The sequence below is a fragment of the Phoenix dactylifera genome, unplaced genomic scaffold (genome assembly GCF_009389715.1).
Source record: "Phoenix dactylifera cultivar Barhee BC4 unplaced genomic scaffold, palm_55x_up_171113_PBpolish2nd_filt_p 000077F, whole genome shotgun sequence".
NCBI lineage: Eukaryota > Viridiplantae > Streptophyta > Magnoliopsida > Arecales > Arecaceae > Phoenix > Phoenix dactylifera.
The window spans coordinates 1,320,316-1,337,090 of record NW_024067676.1 but is presented as its reverse complement, the minus strand read 5'-3'; the positions used below and the strand labels follow the sequence as shown (position 1 = coordinate 1,337,090).

The window sequence follows — 16,775 nt, the reverse complement described above, 5'->3', positions numbered from 1 at the left end:
TAATTGGTGAAGGAGAAATCTCCATGCCACCTGGAATTCTTGGTTTCATGAGGTAGGTGTGGTAGACATGACTTCTAGTAGGAAAGTTAGGTATGGATCTTGTGCAATATGTCATGGCATAGTTAAATAGGCATGATGTTAATTAGTTTAAAGATACACAATTAGTGGTGCATTATTGAAGCTAGAGATGGGCCTACTATGTGATTGACTAGGTTGGTGCAACTTTCCAAGTGCATGGTGGCGAGAGACATGTGATTATTGTTGAAGTATTACGATTCACAATGTTTATGTATGATTAGGTGATGATGAATGCAAGCTTGATGACTTGTTTGGTGTAATCTTAATTGATGATGCCCATGAATTCTTAGGATTAGCATCTGGTACAAATTTTGCAAGTTTGTTTTAAGATTGAATTATCCCGATAATGGATATCCATAGAGCTAGAGCTCGCCAACAATACTTATTAGTTGATGTGGACATAGCTTCTCGAAAGTACCTATTTATCACCTGATGTAAAGAAAAATGCCTACTTGTTAGCTGATGTGAACGTACTTAGGGGATGATTGGATCTATCATCACTATCACCCCTACTAAAAAAACTCACCCTCAAATGCTAACCCTAACTCATTCCCCCCCTTCCCCCTCCCCCCCTGCCCAAGCCACCACCGCCGCCCTTGTCCTCCTCCTCCTCCTTCCTCTTCTTTTTCCTCTCCATCTATTACCTCCTCTTCTCCCTCCCCATCTGTCCCCTCCTCTTCTCCCTCTCCCTCCACAAATCCTAGTCCATAGGAAAGAAATTAGGAAGGTAAGTGCTAAAGAAAGAAAGAGGCATCACAAACATGATGCTTTTCAAACAAAGCCTTCTCCCTTTTTATGAAATCCCCCTCTTTCCATCCTCCCAAAATTGGACTGGTCGTCTTCTTATGGAGGCCACCACCAAAAGCAATATATTAAAACCCTAGAACTCGGGAATAGATCCAACTGGAACAATAAAAGAGAGCGAAAAAGAGAGGAGAGGAAAGCTCAGAGCTCATGAGCTCCTTAATGGCGAACGCCTACGTGGTGCAAACATTTCACTCTCCTCCTCTCCCTCTCCTATCTTCTCCCCTAATAGGTAGTTGATGGAGTGATATTTTCATGTTATATTTTCATTAGATAGAAAGCAAGTGATCTTTTCCAAAATTGGGCTAGTGATCAATTTATTCCTGTTAATTTATGACTCACTAATTGTAGGAGACGAGATGATGTGCCAATTTTCTCTTCTCATTATGGATGTCTATCACTTATCAAGACTTTGTGAAGCTTTGCATGAAGGACTAATTCCTTTGGCTCGTGAGGATAGACATATACTTGCAAGCTTCATAACTAGGAGTATATTACCATAGAGCCATTTGGTCGTGTATATGATGCTGATCCTCCATTTCTATTTTGGCATGTGAGATCTATCCTGGAGGAATTGAGACAGTCTGTGCACTAACAAATGAAGGCTTTAGGACTTTAATCTTGTCCACATAATAAATCAATAGAAGTCATGTGCTTAAGTAGTTGCCTAATGTAAGAAGTGGTATTGCTTGCTAGTTTATGTCCTTTAGTTGCAACCAAATGCAAACCAATTGAAGCACGTTCAAATTGAAAAATTATCCACTATCCCTACTCTACTAGAACAAAGAAAGAAGAGGCCTTATCTACACCTTTTATGGCACCTCAGCCTATATGGCTCCCAAGATCTTCACCCACAAGAACTACAATGGTTCCAAGGCCAATATTTGGTCATGCTGCACTATCCTCTTCTTCCTTATGGTGCAGAAAGAGCGGGAGAGGGAGAAGAGGAGGAAAGAGAGGGGATGGAAAAGAAGAGGAAGAAAGAAAAGGAGAACGAGAGGACAGGGGCAGCGAGATAGGGTGGTGGTGGCAGTGGTCGAGGGATCACTAGTGGGAGCTATGTGATCGTCTTGAGGAGGGTTGGGGGAGAGGATACATTTAGGATAGGGGTTTGAGAGTTGGTTTTGTTTATGAGCATGATAGTGACGACAAATCCAATTATTACTTAATTATCTTCATGTCAGTTGACAAGTAAACGCTTCCAACAAATTATGCCCACATAACCCTAATTAGAAAGAGAATGGACAAAATTGCAAAATTTAGAGAAGTGCAGGATTAATATATTACAGTAATTGGACATGTCGAGAATTTTTTGCAAATTGATGCAATTTGCAGAATGTTTTATTAGTTTTAGCAAAAAAAAAAAAAAAATTTATACACAGTTTCCATCGGGCCTCTCTTCCCCCTATTTCTCCATCCGTGATGCTTGCTCGATCCCGGGGTGGGCGAATTTTTTTTTATTGCAAAGTATAAAGTCTCTTCTCGCCAACCTTTACAAATTAAACGAGTCACGGATTCTAGGAAACCCCGCCACCCCTCCACTCCTGTCCACACGCTCTCGCGGGCCCCACCCCTCAGTGGACGCACCCAGCCAGCCCGGCCCTTTTGGACCTCACAGACATTGTACGTTCCAACCCAATGACGATACGCATTGTGGGGCCTACTTATTAGCCATTAAAAAAGGACGGTGGGTGCAATTTTCCGTTTACTAAAATATTTCCCGTACCTCCACCGCCGACGCTCGTGGAGTGGGTGGGACGCAAGTCGGACCCCGATGGCGTCCGACGCCTCCTCTGACTCCGCCTTCTCCGTCTATAAATACTCTGGTCCTTTCTCTCCTTCAGAAATCAGAGAGAGAGAGAGAGAGAGACAGAGAGGGAAAAGAGAAGCGCCTCCTCTGCTCCTCCTCTTCTTTTCTCTTTTCTTCTACTACTGCGTTAGCGGCATCGGTACCGTCGAATCAAGATCAGATGGCTCGCGCTCTCTCAAGTGCTACGACGCTCGCCGCTACTCTCTCCGACGGGATCGCGGTCTTGATCAGCAGGTAAGAGAAGCATCTGTTTCCATGCTACGGAACGTTGGATCTGGCGGTCCTGCAGTGGATCTGACGGTTGCAATTGATCTCTGTTTTGGTTGGCAGGAGGGGCTACGCGGCGGTAACGGGAACGGCGGCGAGTAGGGGGAGGTCGTCGGTGGAAGAGAAGACGGTGAGGAAGGCGGCTGTGGGTTCGAGTTCGTCTTCCGGTTCTTCTTCGGATTCCTGGGTTCCGGATCCCGTTACCGGGTACTACCGGCCCGGTAACCGGCGGGCAGACGTCGACGCCGCCGAGCTGAGAGAGAGGCTTCTCTCCGACGGACCTCGACGCTAAAGTGGATCCTACATGTAATTTGGAAAGGAGAAAGAAAAAAAGTGGTGGGGGGGAGAAAGCCCATCATATTGATCGATGATACCGTTTGCTGGCTCTCAACATTTATAATCATTAATAAAATGCGAACTTTGGATTAGTAATCTGTATGTTTCGGTGATGCTAAATTTAAATGGGCCTTGATTAAGCACAATACTTTTGGGAAAAAAATTTATAATAAAATTAAAATTTCTTTATCTTTATATTTATTTTGTTTGAAAAATATCTACAAATATTAGTCGAAAATACAAATTTATATTTATATTTATTTTAAACAAATATAAATACAAATAAATAGTTATAAAAATATAGATATGAAAGTTAGATTAAATTAATAAAATATTATATTAATTAATTATTTATGTTTATTATATAAGATTAAACAAAATTATAAATATAATAGATATTCAGATACAAATATAATTAAATGTTCAAATTTATATTCATATTTACATAGTTTTGAACACGAAAATTACCTTCACTTATCGATTATAACGGCTAATAATTAATTTAAAGAGCCCAGATCCTAAGCAAAGCCGAGGAATTGTATGATTTGCTAATTAGGGTGGTCATTTCTGCAATTGAAGCCACCTTATTTGCTATTTCCATGTCCCTTTCATTTCTTTGGAATATTGTCTTCTTACCAAATTATAAATGTAAGCTATTGGGTTTTTTTATTTTTTTTATACATTTAGAGGGGGAGAGACTCCAAAACTAAATTCTGAAAAGAGGCATCGAGAGTAGACTTTGGTAGAAGCATCAAGCGCTCTCAGGCGCAAATATCCATGCGGAGACTAGGACTTTTTTGGATTCCTTGCGGGTGGTCGTCGTCCTCCATTCCCAATGTTAAAGACCCACAACCTTATAACCAAAGGTTAGACTTTTGAAGAGTACAAAATATGCGTAATGTGTGATATATTGCTTGGATTTGCCGTCTTTAAATTCCATCGAAATGAAATTATTAAGCTTCACCTTGACACAATACACAGCACCCTATGCAAAAAAGTTAATCCCTCTGATACAAGCAACTATTATGATAATTGTTAACAACTTTGTGAAGTAAAGATGTTATGGTGCAAGAAGCTTCATAGGTGTGCACAAGAATCTGTCAACCCTAGAATAATGGAATAACTGTAAGACCAACTCATGCGAACAGTTCATAAGCTCCAGTTTTATATCTATATATTTATTGGACCATTGCAAGGGCTACACAGTAATTAAAAGAGCAAGAGATAATCCATGTCAGAAGCTAGAGGATAGGAGATGCTATCCCTCACTTGAACAATTTCAACTCAAATCCAGAAACATTGCCTACCAGCCTACCCAAGACATGAAAGTGAACAAGAAAGTCGACGATCACGTTAAGGTTGTGGAAAATATCCAAGTTTAATTCAACAGCTTTCATGAAAGAATCGTGGCTCTGAAAGCTAATGAGGCCGTAGACTGCATGGCCTCGTATATAGCTAAACACTCCAAAAGTGCCCTATGAATTGAGGAGAGAGAGTTGCCTAGAGCGATTTGTCCGTACTATAACTATATAAATCATCAATTTTAGCAAAAAAAAAAACCATCAAATAACTGTTGAGAAATAAATGTTGCATCGATGATCTGGTAAGCGTGCTGAAAGATGATCAAGTCCAAAAACATGAGATATTACTTGCATGTACAAGGGATACATATGTTCCTTTTGGAACATGTAGTGTAAGACTAAAATATTAACAATAGAGTATTCCATATATTGTAATAGATTTTCTTTTTTAGAAGGATGTGGTTAGATGCTTGGATTTGCCGTCCTTGCATTCATCTTTTACGACACTTCAGAGCGTCCAAACGTCACGTTAGGTAATATTGTTTCTTTCGTCTTGGAATCCCTCACGGACAAGCAACTAATATACTAACTAGCGAACAACATCCGGCAAGAGATCAGGATAAAGGAATATGTCAACCCTAGAATTATCTCCAACGGGATTAGGATAAAGTAATATAATGATAGATCGACATTTTTTAAATGTTCTAATGATAGATCGGTTGAATCATTGAGGGTGGAATTAATTCACCAAACCCAATGATTGAATACTTCCACAGCTTTTTCTATGATACAGTTTGAAAGTATAATTGTGGGACTATCCAGTAGTATTTCAAAATATAAGAAGCCCGGATCAAATGACCTACAACATCCTCGTCATTCACCACCGATGCAACTCTACCTTGATGCAAATCAAGATTTACCACACAAGTTGACACCGTACTATATCGTACCAGTATACAGTCTCGTGCCATATTATATTTAGTACGTCTTTCTGTCCCATATCGTGCCATATATCTATATTCTAATATGATAGTATCGGTACAAAATTTGGTACTGAGAAATCAAGAAACCGTCCTTGACCTGGAATGGTCCAGCTGATTTCGTGACTTGTATAACATACATCCTTTGACCCAAGCATGTTTCAAATTAGATGCCTGTGAACAAGTTATATAGGTACATGCATATCATGAATATATTTATGTGAGGAAGAATCCATTTTCTATTCGTAACCTTTAGAGACAGATCATGTGAAAGCAATGGACAGTGCCAATCCATTCAACAGGGTCACAGTAGATTGAGCTAAGCTTGAACCCAACTCTGTACTACGATCCAGGATAGACAAGGCCTAGTTTGCTTAAGCTCATTAGGGTCAAAAGACATTATGGCCATTAGTCATGCATTTTGTTCATTGCAACAACATTACATAACACAATCATAAGAACCAGTAACTAACCTATAGCAAAAACTATGTTTCATTGTATATAGATACACATCCAAACAGCCATGATCTCGCCTCTATAAACCATTGTATTCTATAACAACTGCTAAAAATGGCCAGTATAATACATAAATATACTCATATATACGAAGTTCTTAGACAATTAGCCATATATCAGCTCCTTAAAATGTTACAACATAACCATGACTACTAAACTGTATAATGATCCATCGTAATGTTAAAAGGTGCGGGTTGGCGTCTTTGGGGCTGTCAAATTTGTCTTCAGATGGAAATAGTTTTCGAAAGAAAATTTTGCATAAGTTTTAAAGTTACTTCATGGGATTGAAAACCATCTACACTAATCTATAAATATTGTACTACAACTCTTTCTCACTTCAAATCATTTTAAACTCTGCTTCTAAACATGCATCACGGGCCTGTGTACTCGTGTTCCCCTAGACTGCTTTTTTAAACCTTCCCTCCTACACCACCAAGCTCCTCTTCTTCCACCCAGATAACAATCTCCCCCTCATCAGGTTTTGTTTTTGATTATTTTTTGAGGACCTGAAAAAAATTATATTGGACCTTGGATATTGTTGGATTCAACTCCTTAGAAGGGTAGAAGGATTGGAACGTCGAATCAGAACTCATACGGTTCAAACAAGGGCTCAGAATCTGTTTTGGTTCACTGAAAGGATCAACTGCAATGACAAAAGAGACCAACAACAAAGGTCATACAGAATGATTTAAACAATTCAGATGCATGGACATTGTTATTAGGCATGTCTTTTACCATAATCTTTTTTTATCCGCCAGCCTTCATGTCTAAAGATGAGAGGCAAAGATGAGCAATCTGATTTCAGCCATCAACCTACAATCTGAAAGCTGGTATCAGCAGCATAGATAAGGGCCTAGGTGCATTGTAGTATATATGAAATAAATATCAAAGCACATGACACTATCCTAATGCTTCTGCTACCCTGACAACTTATGACTATACCCCAACCTTCAGATAATTCCAACATTGATAAATCTACATCAAAGATGAGATAGCCTTAAAAACCTCAGAAGGTTATTTACAGATGTGCAATAGATTTTATGCAAAAATTGGAATATGTATTTAGGGTATGTCTAGATAAACAATCAATATACGCTCCGTTGAGCAAGGCGCCAAACTTCTGAGTGCATCATAGTAGTTTTGCAATACAAGGAGCTGGTGCACGAAATACACTCATGCACCATGCCAACAATTTACAACATATTAAGTATTGCAAAGCACGGTACAATGTGATCAAGATAAAATTTCATAAGAACTCCATCACCATCACCTTGAGATGCAAAAGCAATACTGATCCATGCCCGTTTATCAAGTTCGCTTTAAAGTTACTGGTCAATGCATCTTCAATGCTATATCCCCTTGCCGCAAGTCATCCCAAAACCACAATGATGATCATCTGTGTTACCTCCATGTCTTCTACTCAAAGTTGATGACCAATGAATCAAACTACAGGGTACATTACACAGGCAGCGAATTTAGCGACTGTGTGGGGTGGGGGAGGGGTTGGGCACTTAGTAAAAAAAAAAAAATGGCATAGAAGATCTCAAGAAGCATATATTTATTTAGTTATAGGAGGAAATGGGGTCATAGGTTCGGGCTTTACTCACACAATCAGAAGTAGAGTTTATGAAGTCGGTTATTTATTTTTGGTTGGCCCAGGAATCCTTGTTCACCATATATTTCTACTAAAGGATAGTTTTTCATCATTGCCAGCCTTCCAAATCCTTTTTCACAACTTTGATCCATGTTATTTTAGATCTTCCCCACCCCCGCCCCCACCTTTTTTTTTCAATTAAACATGAACTAGAAGGAATTCCTTATTTTAGCCTTTACAAACCTTCATTGGGCATGTCTCATACAATCTCATGGCAGTTATAAACTACTAAATCCACAAGGCTGTGGCTCTTATGCTTCTTCCAATGTACTCATTTCTCATACTTTTCAAGTTTAACTATACATCCATCATCTCTCAAACATCTCATAAGCTTGGCCCTTGTTATGGGCAAACCTCTCATAGGCTTGGCCCTTGTTATTGTCTACATTCTGTTTCATACAGCTTTTTGGGCCATATGGTTGTAATACAGACTTGTCTTAGAAACTCCTGGGTATGCAGTTTTTGTACCATAACCCATAATCACCTATCCATTTTAAGTAACCTTCTCCAGTCCTATTAGAATACCTTTAACTATCTATTCACTGCTACAAATAACATATCCAAGGTGAAATAAAAGAAATCGCACTTGAAAATTAAGTCCACTTAGACTAGGTCACCATTTTAATTTCAATTTCCAAACAAATTGCATCCTACAAACTCCACTTTAGTCCTAAAGACCCTATCTTCCAAAGGTTTTAGTGAGAAATCAGTTTTTGCATTCCCAACCATTCTCATCCCATCTGTTAAAACATTATCTACAAATAGCATATTCCAAGGAGTTAATATGCAGAACAGGCAAGAGACAGACATTCTATAAGACAGCTCCAACTCTACTGGTACTTATGAGTAAATTTTTAGAGTGAAGAAGAAAACTATAAGTCCGACTCTTATCAATATTTTGATCCTTTATATAGTTTAGCAGGAAAATTTTCCTAATTTGCGAGTTAAGATTCTTCTTTTCTATATAAAAAGAAATTATCGAGTGCAAAAACAACTAAGTAACAAATAATAGCCGAAACTCTTCATAGACTTCTAAGAACCTAATCTCTTCTAAAGCTCTAATCAACCAAACCCTCAAGATCTCTCCATGACAGCCCCACAGAAACATATTAACAAAGGAGTGGGCCAACATGGATAGCTGACCAAGATCTGGAGGTCATCATGGCTGATAGGTTGACTCAGAAGCAGCAGGGAAACAGTAATGGTGATGCTTGTCGAGAAGACCCTAAACCCCTGATCACTTCCTTGATTTGGCTTCCTTTCTCTCATTCTCCTTTTCTTTCAGACTTAGAGAGTGAGACAGAACATTAAGAAGGTCTTTATTTTTTGGGATAGAGAATATAAAGTTAAACAACAGGGGAACCATGATGCTTTCCCAGAAGACCTAAGTCGGTAACCTCCTCCTTGGCTGCCGTTAGCGCTTTCTACTTTTCTTTTAGAGCTTGAGAGTGAGAAAGGCTGAAAGAGGATGGAGAAGTTCTTTTGGTTTTGGGATTGAGAGTAGAGCAAGAGAAGGGGAAAAAAATGGACTAAAGTTAGTCACAACTCACAAGAGGGTATAGAAGTAGGCAATTACTTTTTGCTCCATCCAAGTGGTCTCCTTAGCAAATTAGACCAATAGCTTCAATTCTTTTTTTAAAAAAAAATTAAATCAGCTTCCCTGGACTCTTTTGGACCATGGGCTTCATTGGCATTGAAACTAGAAATTTCCTTTTCTTTTTCATCCATTCTAGTTGCTGCAGAATTGGAGCACTAGAGTTGAGATCAGAAAAAACATTCAAATGATTCTAAATCTTCTGCCCAGTAGAATATACATTCTCGCAAACTCAGAAAGTCAACCCTCCAGGTCCAGGAGCACGGTGCCCAAACTGAACCTGCTAGTATTTTGGCCAAGCTGGGTCCAGGTCAATCCAAGTCCGGTTGGATCAACAGTGGAATGACCTGAGCCCAGTTTTCTGAGGGCAGGTTGATGGGTCTAGGTTGACTTCTTCAGGCCCTAATTTAAAACATCCACCTCTTGATAACAAAATTCATTTAGTTGAGTCTATTCTAGTAGGGAGGTGAAGCACCTATAACAAAGCCAACAAAAAAGTGATCTCTAGTAATTTAGTATAAGACTCATATTCTTGGTATTTCCCAATTTAGAAGGTGCAATCCATATAATGCCAGTAAGTTGCAAAGAGGCATGCAGACGGAGGAAACATAAAAGCTATTTTCAAACTAATGGATCATTTCCTCTCTCTCTCTCTCTCTATACTTTTTTTCTTTTTATACATGCATTTTGAGGGGAGGGAAGCATGTATAGATCAACATGCATAATTTCAAAACCTTAACTTTCTGAGAAATTAACTTCAAATACCATATGGAATCGGTAGTTAGGTATTCCCAATTTCATAACACAATAAATGAACACCTCGAGCCATCTTTTTAAGCCAAACTCCCACCTACCTTCTCAGCCATACTAGGCTTGCCAGCCACCCTTCCTTTTTCTAATCCAGACCCCTGTTATGCAGACATTCCTCTCCTTCCCAGCTCTCTCTCTCTCGCCCTGCTCCTTTATTCTTCTCCTATCATCATACACTTGAACACATACAAATTCAGTTCTCATATATGTGTCCATGTAACATTGATCCAAACCTCCAAAACCACTTCTCAAGAAAGGCTTTAATAATAAACTTCAAAAATTCAAATCCTCTTGATTGAATGTCCAAACTATTTTTCTGACTAAACTAATGCTTGGTCATAATTCAGCCACAAGAACTCACTTAAAGTGGATAAACTATGACTACTGGAACAAGTAGTTTTTCCCTAGGAAAATATTATATTTTGCTACCCTGCTCGCGAACATGTTTTTGACTTTACAGCAATCTAAAAATGATCCTACTAGAAAAAGTTCACGTTGTTCCAAAATTTCTTCTCAGTTTGGTAACCAAGCCTAAAGGGCTCTTAACAACCTATGCGTAATAACTACTTGCATAAAGCAATCTACAGTTTAATAATCTAGTTCCAACTACCGTCACAAAAATCAAGCACATAAAATAAAGTTCACACTCTTACACCCCAAGGCAAAATTCCAAGTCTCATGTGCCAGTCATTGACATTAACTTAATTAATACAGTTCTTCTTGATATCAATCCTTAATCACAAAAGCATTTGAAGGAAAAAAATCAAGTTTATATTGTCATGAAACAAGTTAGTGAATTTATGTAATAACAATTCTATTACAAATTAGGAGAGCATCAGGGTGGAGGTCCCAAACAAAAATATATCAGAAATCCTATTATCACAGTCATGATAATAGGATTTATTCTCAAGCCCACCTATTAAAAATCTCAGTTTGTTACAATAATAACTATTATGCCTCATTCCAATTACCATAAGTCACCATAACCAATAATGTTCACCATTTTTCCTATAAGGGAAGACATCCACTAATAATGAAGCTTTTTATCCTCCCTCAAAACTCTCATCAAGGATTTATTAGGTCTACCCTGACCCTTCAAAAAAAAAAGGAAAGGAGACAAGACCCTCGTTACCAAGGCCAATTGGAGTCTTCTATGCACCCAGTAAAAGATAATACACCATCACTTTAGTTAAAATAACTAGCTGCTATAATGTAGTTCTAACTTTAAACTTTCTTTCCAACAATTCAGAAGGATTACCATTCACTTGTGTAAAACTTCTGACCAAGACGTACAAAAGATCGTACAAAAGAAATATGACACACAATTCCCAAGATTAACAGAGAACAAGCTTTATGGTAAGTTTATCTTGACCCCTTGAACTTCCTCCCATGTAAGCCCCCCCAAACAATGGCGTTGCACCCTTGGCCACGCTCACTCGTCAACCACTAGCTTACCAATCCTTAAAGCCTCTTCAAATTAATTTTATGGATGAGCACAGAAATTACTTGGTCTTTCTAGCTAAGCCTGGTTTTTTTTTCCAATTTTCTTTTGAAGGAGAAAGCTGATTGACGATTTGACTACTTACTTTTTTGATTCTCTCCCCTTAAAGATGCAACCATTTCTTTCACTCCATATATGCCAAATTAGTGGACAAATAGCAAACCTAGCAACCTGAAAGATACTCGTATCCCTTTTAAAGAAGCTCCTGAAAGCAATCAACTTGCTTCTCGAATTACTAGTATGTCATGCCGATCCTCAAAAGGAAGAGCAGAAACAGGAAAAGGAAACCTGACTCAGTCCATTATATTTCAACAGAGAACACACATAGTAGCCAACTGCTTAACCTACGATTTAAATCCTATGTAGCCCACTTCCCGTGCACTGCCTTTAGAAAGGAGCAGCACTTTCAGGCACAGCCAGTTTTGCACAAATGAAGTGACTCCAGCTGCACTCCTCCCTTCTGCATCTGATTAATTCTCAGCAGATTTGAGGGAGTATCACCAAGAAGTATCAAGCATCCAATACAACTTGTTTGGCAATCTCCAATAAGGGGATCTTTGTGACTTATGAGTTCCCAAATATCCACAATTGCTCTAGAAGAGGGAGGCAGCGAGTTCCTTTGACTACTAAGAATTTGTATAATTTTAGTATCTTCTTCATCAAGTTGCCAGTAAATCGCATCCAAAAGTTTGACTAACTGGTTCATCCTTTAGCCAAGAAACACTAGAAAGTGGAGTATCTGCCCCATCCTTGATGGAAGTTCTGATGGCTCTACATGTTACAGGCCTTACTCCAATCTTATGCTTCCAAATACTCGAGTGACAAGATGTTCCAATTGTTCAGCTAATTTTCTCTAATTATTATCATTCAACATCCACGATCTTGAAATATCACTTGCCACACTCCTTAAAAGTCCAAGGATGCTCAAAATTTCATGGGCCCTTTCAATCTCCTAAATTTACTTCAGCACATCTGCCCTAAAATTGCTAAAACAAATTCAACTCAAACAAAAAGGCAGAACAATCAAGATACAATCTCCATTTTTAGGAGCCAATAGACAACTAAAAGCTAACCCCACACGGACACATTAAAAAAAAAAAAGGTAGGGTCGGAAATGGGCCAGTTAAACATGTGTTTACTGAACCAATCCCAACCTGCTTAGGCCCAGACCGACCTGATTATTTGGACCTGTGGCTCATGTCTAGGGAACAAAGATGACCTGTTTGACAAAATGGGTTGGATTTAGGTCACATCTTTTCCTTATCCAATCTAGACCTAACCCACTCCACCCTAGTTTTAAAATCCCTAAACCCTCCATCATTCACCTGCTTGCTAAATTCAGATTTGCAGAGTGGGTAGTAAGGGTATTCCTTTTGTAGCTCGAAGATTCAATAAAGGTTGAACTATATTAGACTATTAGTAGTAAAATTCACATTAAGACATTTTTAAAATTCTTTTAGCTTGTTAATCATGTAACTATTATTTCCTCTTTTACAGATATAATCAATAGTGTGCTATTTTTTCCTTTTTTATCGTGCATTGGACCTAAACCTAGAGTGAATCTGGCCCAAATCTAAATGCATTGGTTGCATCCAATGGGTTAGGTCCAAGTCAAAAATCATGATCGAAAAGAAAACCAAGTCATGTATGGGTTATGCTTGTCCCGATCCCAACTCGAGTCTGCCACAAGCCAACAAAACACAGGAATTAGTACAAAAACATATCTGAGATTCATACTAGACCTCCTTAAGCCAAAGTAAAGCAAAATAGCCTGATAGAATCCTTGAAATTGAGCTACCTAATCTTAGACCACAATCTAACTATAGATTGCATCAAATTACCCACATGATAGTTGGCAATGATTTAATTTACAGAGCTTCACCTTGTTAAGCAAGCTGGGCAGGAGAAACAAAACATCTACAAGTTTAGACAAAGATCAAATGAAGGAATGCATCAGTTAATGCATAAGGCCCAAGAAAAACGATACAAAGTAATCATGATTTTTTTTACTTATCTTTGTGAAAAGATGACATGTAGAAGATAGTAAAGCACATTGTAAGAAATTGCCATAACAAGTTAAATAGCACGAGCAACAAGAAGATCCGAGGAAAAACTGAATTAAAAGAATGGTTTTTCGTCCTGCAACTTTTTCGATTATTACAAGCTCCATATAAACAAAAGAAATAAGCAGTTCTGAATGCATACAAATTGATAACCTGAATATAATAAAATAGCTAAGAACATATTTTCCATGCATACACTAGGTATCTAGCATCACAAAAAGTAGAACTAAAAGGCAGTAATATGGAAAGTATCGACAATAGAAGTTAGTGACTGACAATCAGTAGATGACAAGCACACTCTAAATCACAAGATTTAACAAAACAAGGTGAAAGAGATGCTCTCTTACTATAATGAAGCCGCTGCTTCAGCTCACATCCTTGAGCCTCTTTATCAAGGCATCCAATGATTTCTTCTTTGGGTTCTGTTTCGAACCCCTTGTACCAAAGGTTGAGAACAGCCTATCTGATGAATCTCTGAACTTCTCAGATATTGTGGCTACCTTCTTGTAGTCCAGCTTATTGTAACTCTTCTCCCGGATCACTGGGTTCAGAAAATTCTCTGGGTGGTTGCTCATGAGCAAATTAACCAGTTGCCTTGCTTCCAATAAAGGCATTTTCAGTTCGTTTGCACCCAAGTCCTCAGTATCTCCAAACAAATGGGATTGGTTATCAGCAAATGATTCAAAAAGCCTCAAGTCAGCATCTATTCCTGTCACAGCATTTGCATTAAACCTCTTGACTGAATCACTAAGGAAAAGCCCCACGATCTTTTCAGATACCTGGGCGAGGACCCCACAAAGCACCCGCCGGAGGACTGGGATGGGCAGTATCTGCTGTGCGGTGGAGACCAAAGTCTCAAGGTATATAATTACCTCATTCGCATACTCATTCCCATTTGGAGGCGGGTCGTCAGCCATCCAGCTCACAGTGTCGGTCAAGATCATAAAATCATCAAGCTTGGCCTCAAGCAAGCGCAGCAAAAGCTCCTCGGCCGCATCCCGAGACTTCTTCAATGGGAACTCCCTCCTGCCCCTCTCGGCAATGCGGAGGGGGATGCCAGAGAGCTGTGCAGCATGGCGGAAGAAGAAGTCACAGGCCCGCTCCATCACAGGCATGTTGGCAGCTACTTGCATGGCCTGGGACACACCGAGGCCTCCAGCCTCAACAAGGCGCAGGATGGCACCATCGACGACCTCCCCAAGGAGGCGATCGAGATACTTCTTGACAATGGGGTAGAAATCAAGCTGGCCACCGTGTGACATGAAGCTGACCGAGTCCTCAATGAACGACCGGACGATTCGACAGAGGTCAGGGACAGTGGATGAGAATGGCGCGACATAAGGGAACGCAGGGGTGATGTCGGAGGTCTGAATCTGGAATGACAGCACGTTCATCGAGTACTCGTACTCCTTTTTCATGAGCATCTGCTCGAACTTGTCAGCCGCGAGGGCCTCGGACACCTGGCGGCGGCAGTCGGATAGTAGGAGGTCGTGGTACTTGTCCCGGTGCTTCGCCAGAACGTCGAGGAGCGGATCGACGGTGTAGCCGTATCGCCGGAGAGTAACACCGAGGAGGCTCACATAATCTTTGATCAATAACAAGTGGTTGGCGGTCTGCATCCGGGAGAACTGATCCTCGAGGACGGAGACCATCTTGGCGATGGCGGTCTCCCAGAGAGCATCGACATCGGACCGGGAGATCAATCCGCCGCCAGTTCGCAGGATCCGGTCCTCGACGATGAAGAATCCGGCGATCTGGGCGAAGAAGGTCTGGTGTGATTCGAGAAATGGGGTCATGGAGGAGACTTGAAAGTCAGAAGTGAGCTGGAGCTTGCGGTTCTCGAAGTAGTACTGCTTGAATCGATCTTGAAGGCCAAGGGTTTGGTGGATGTGGTAGGCGCGGTAGAGCGGGGTGAGATCGAAACCTAAAATGGCATCGACAGCGGCGCCGCTGCCGCCGCCGCCCCTTGCGGCAGCGATAGCGGCGGTAAGGTCGTCGGAGTCATCGTCTTCTTCGAGGGAGTAGATGGATGAGGAGTTGGCGTCGCGGAGGGAGAGACGGGACTGCTCCTCGGCCTGGCGCTGCCTGATGCGGAGCTCCTCCTCGCGCTGGCGGGCGGCGGAGGCGCGGCCGATGGCGACCTGACCGAGGTGGCGGCTGGCGACGCGGATCTGGACCATCCAATCGGAGAATTCCTTGGCGATCTTGCGCTCGGCGTGGGAGCGGACGGCGGGGATGAGGCGGAGGAGCATGCGGCGGAGGGTGGGGTGAGGGGCGGCATCGAGGAAGTCGCGCTCGACGGCGTCGATGGAGCGGAGAGCAAGGTAGAGGTCGTCGGAGGCGAGGTGGTCGTTGGCGCGGGCAAGGAGCTCGAGGACGCGGACGCAGAGGCGGGCGGCGGCGAGGGCGGCGGAGAGGTTGCGAGCGACGGCGCGTGCTTCTAAATAAGCATCGAGGAAGGAGAGGAGTGGGCCGGCGGCGGACTGGAGGGCGGTGTTGGAGTCGGAGAGGGCGGATTTGAGGGAGTCCACGTCGGAGAGGAGGGAGCGGAGGTCATCGACGGCGCGGATGAAGTCCTGGTAGTGGGCCTTGCAGACCTCCTCGATCTCGGATTCTTTGGAGCGGGCGTAGTGGCGGAGGGATTGGAGGAGGGACTCCGGCCGGCCGGAGGCGAACGCCTTGCGGACGAAGGGGCCCAGGTCCTCGCCGTTGCAGATCGCCGAGGAGAGCTGGTGGAGGTCCTGCCGCTCCGCGTCGCCGCCGGCGGCCGAATAGGAATCGGGAGCCACCCTCCGCGGCATCTCTCTTGCCCGCCGAGGAATAGACTTCTACTTGAACGGCGGTCAGACGGCGAGCATGGGGATGGAAATTACGGTGTGCGCCGTTTCGAGAGGAGGGGATTTAGCATTTAGGTCCTCTCAGATGTCGCTTTGAAGACGGGGAGACTACGGAGACTATATGACCAAATTGCCCCTATTCGGCTGTCGCCAGTTCGTCGGTGGTGTCACGCACGTGGCGGAGTAACGGATTCGGGAACGCGGATCAGACTCCGAGCGAATGG

The 16,775-nt window shown here is 41.6% G+C and overlaps 2 protein-coding genes across 6 annotated transcripts; one reads left to right on the top strand and one right to left on the bottom strand.

The window, feature by feature from the left end:
- Nucleotides 1-2,635: 2,635 nt before the first annotated feature.
- On the top strand, nucleotides 2,636-3,391 carry LOC120104706 (late embryogenesis abundant protein Lea5-D-like). The gene is made up of 2 exons (XM_039116296.1): nucleotides 2,636-2,926; nucleotides 3,023-3,391. The coding sequence occupies exons 1-2, from the start codon at nucleotides 2,853-2,855 to the stop codon at nucleotides 3,249-3,251; spliced, it is 303 nt and encodes a 100-aa protein (XP_038972224.1). The 5' UTR covers nucleotides 2,636-2,852; the 3' UTR covers nucleotides 3,252-3,391.
- A 2,714-nt stretch (nucleotides 3,392-6,105) lies between these two features.
- LOC103723211 (exocyst complex component SEC15B-like) lies at nucleotides 6,106-16,583 on the bottom strand. Of its 5 annotated transcripts, none has more exons than XR_606585.4 (3): nucleotides 14,062-16,583; nucleotides 6,828-6,912; nucleotides 6,106-6,735 (listed from the first exon to the last, which is right to left on the bottom strand). XR_606585.4 is itself a non-coding variant. In XM_039116292.1 (2 exons), exon 1 carries the CDS (start codon nucleotides 16,513-16,515, stop codon nucleotides 14,080-14,082), a length of 2,436 nt encoding a protein of 811 aa, XP_038972220.1. In that variant the 5' UTR covers nucleotides 16,516-16,583; the 3' UTR covers nucleotides 6,106-6,912; nucleotides 14,062-14,079. The 5 variants fall into 5 exon arrangements, 3 of the variants coding, with proteins under 3 accessions (XP_038972220.1, XP_038972221.1, XP_038972222.1); XR_003382864.2 differs by having other exon boundaries at nucleotides 6,828-6,905; XM_039116292.1 differs by having other exon boundaries at nucleotides 6,106-6,912.
- Nucleotides 16,584-16,775: the final 192 nt, after the last annotated feature.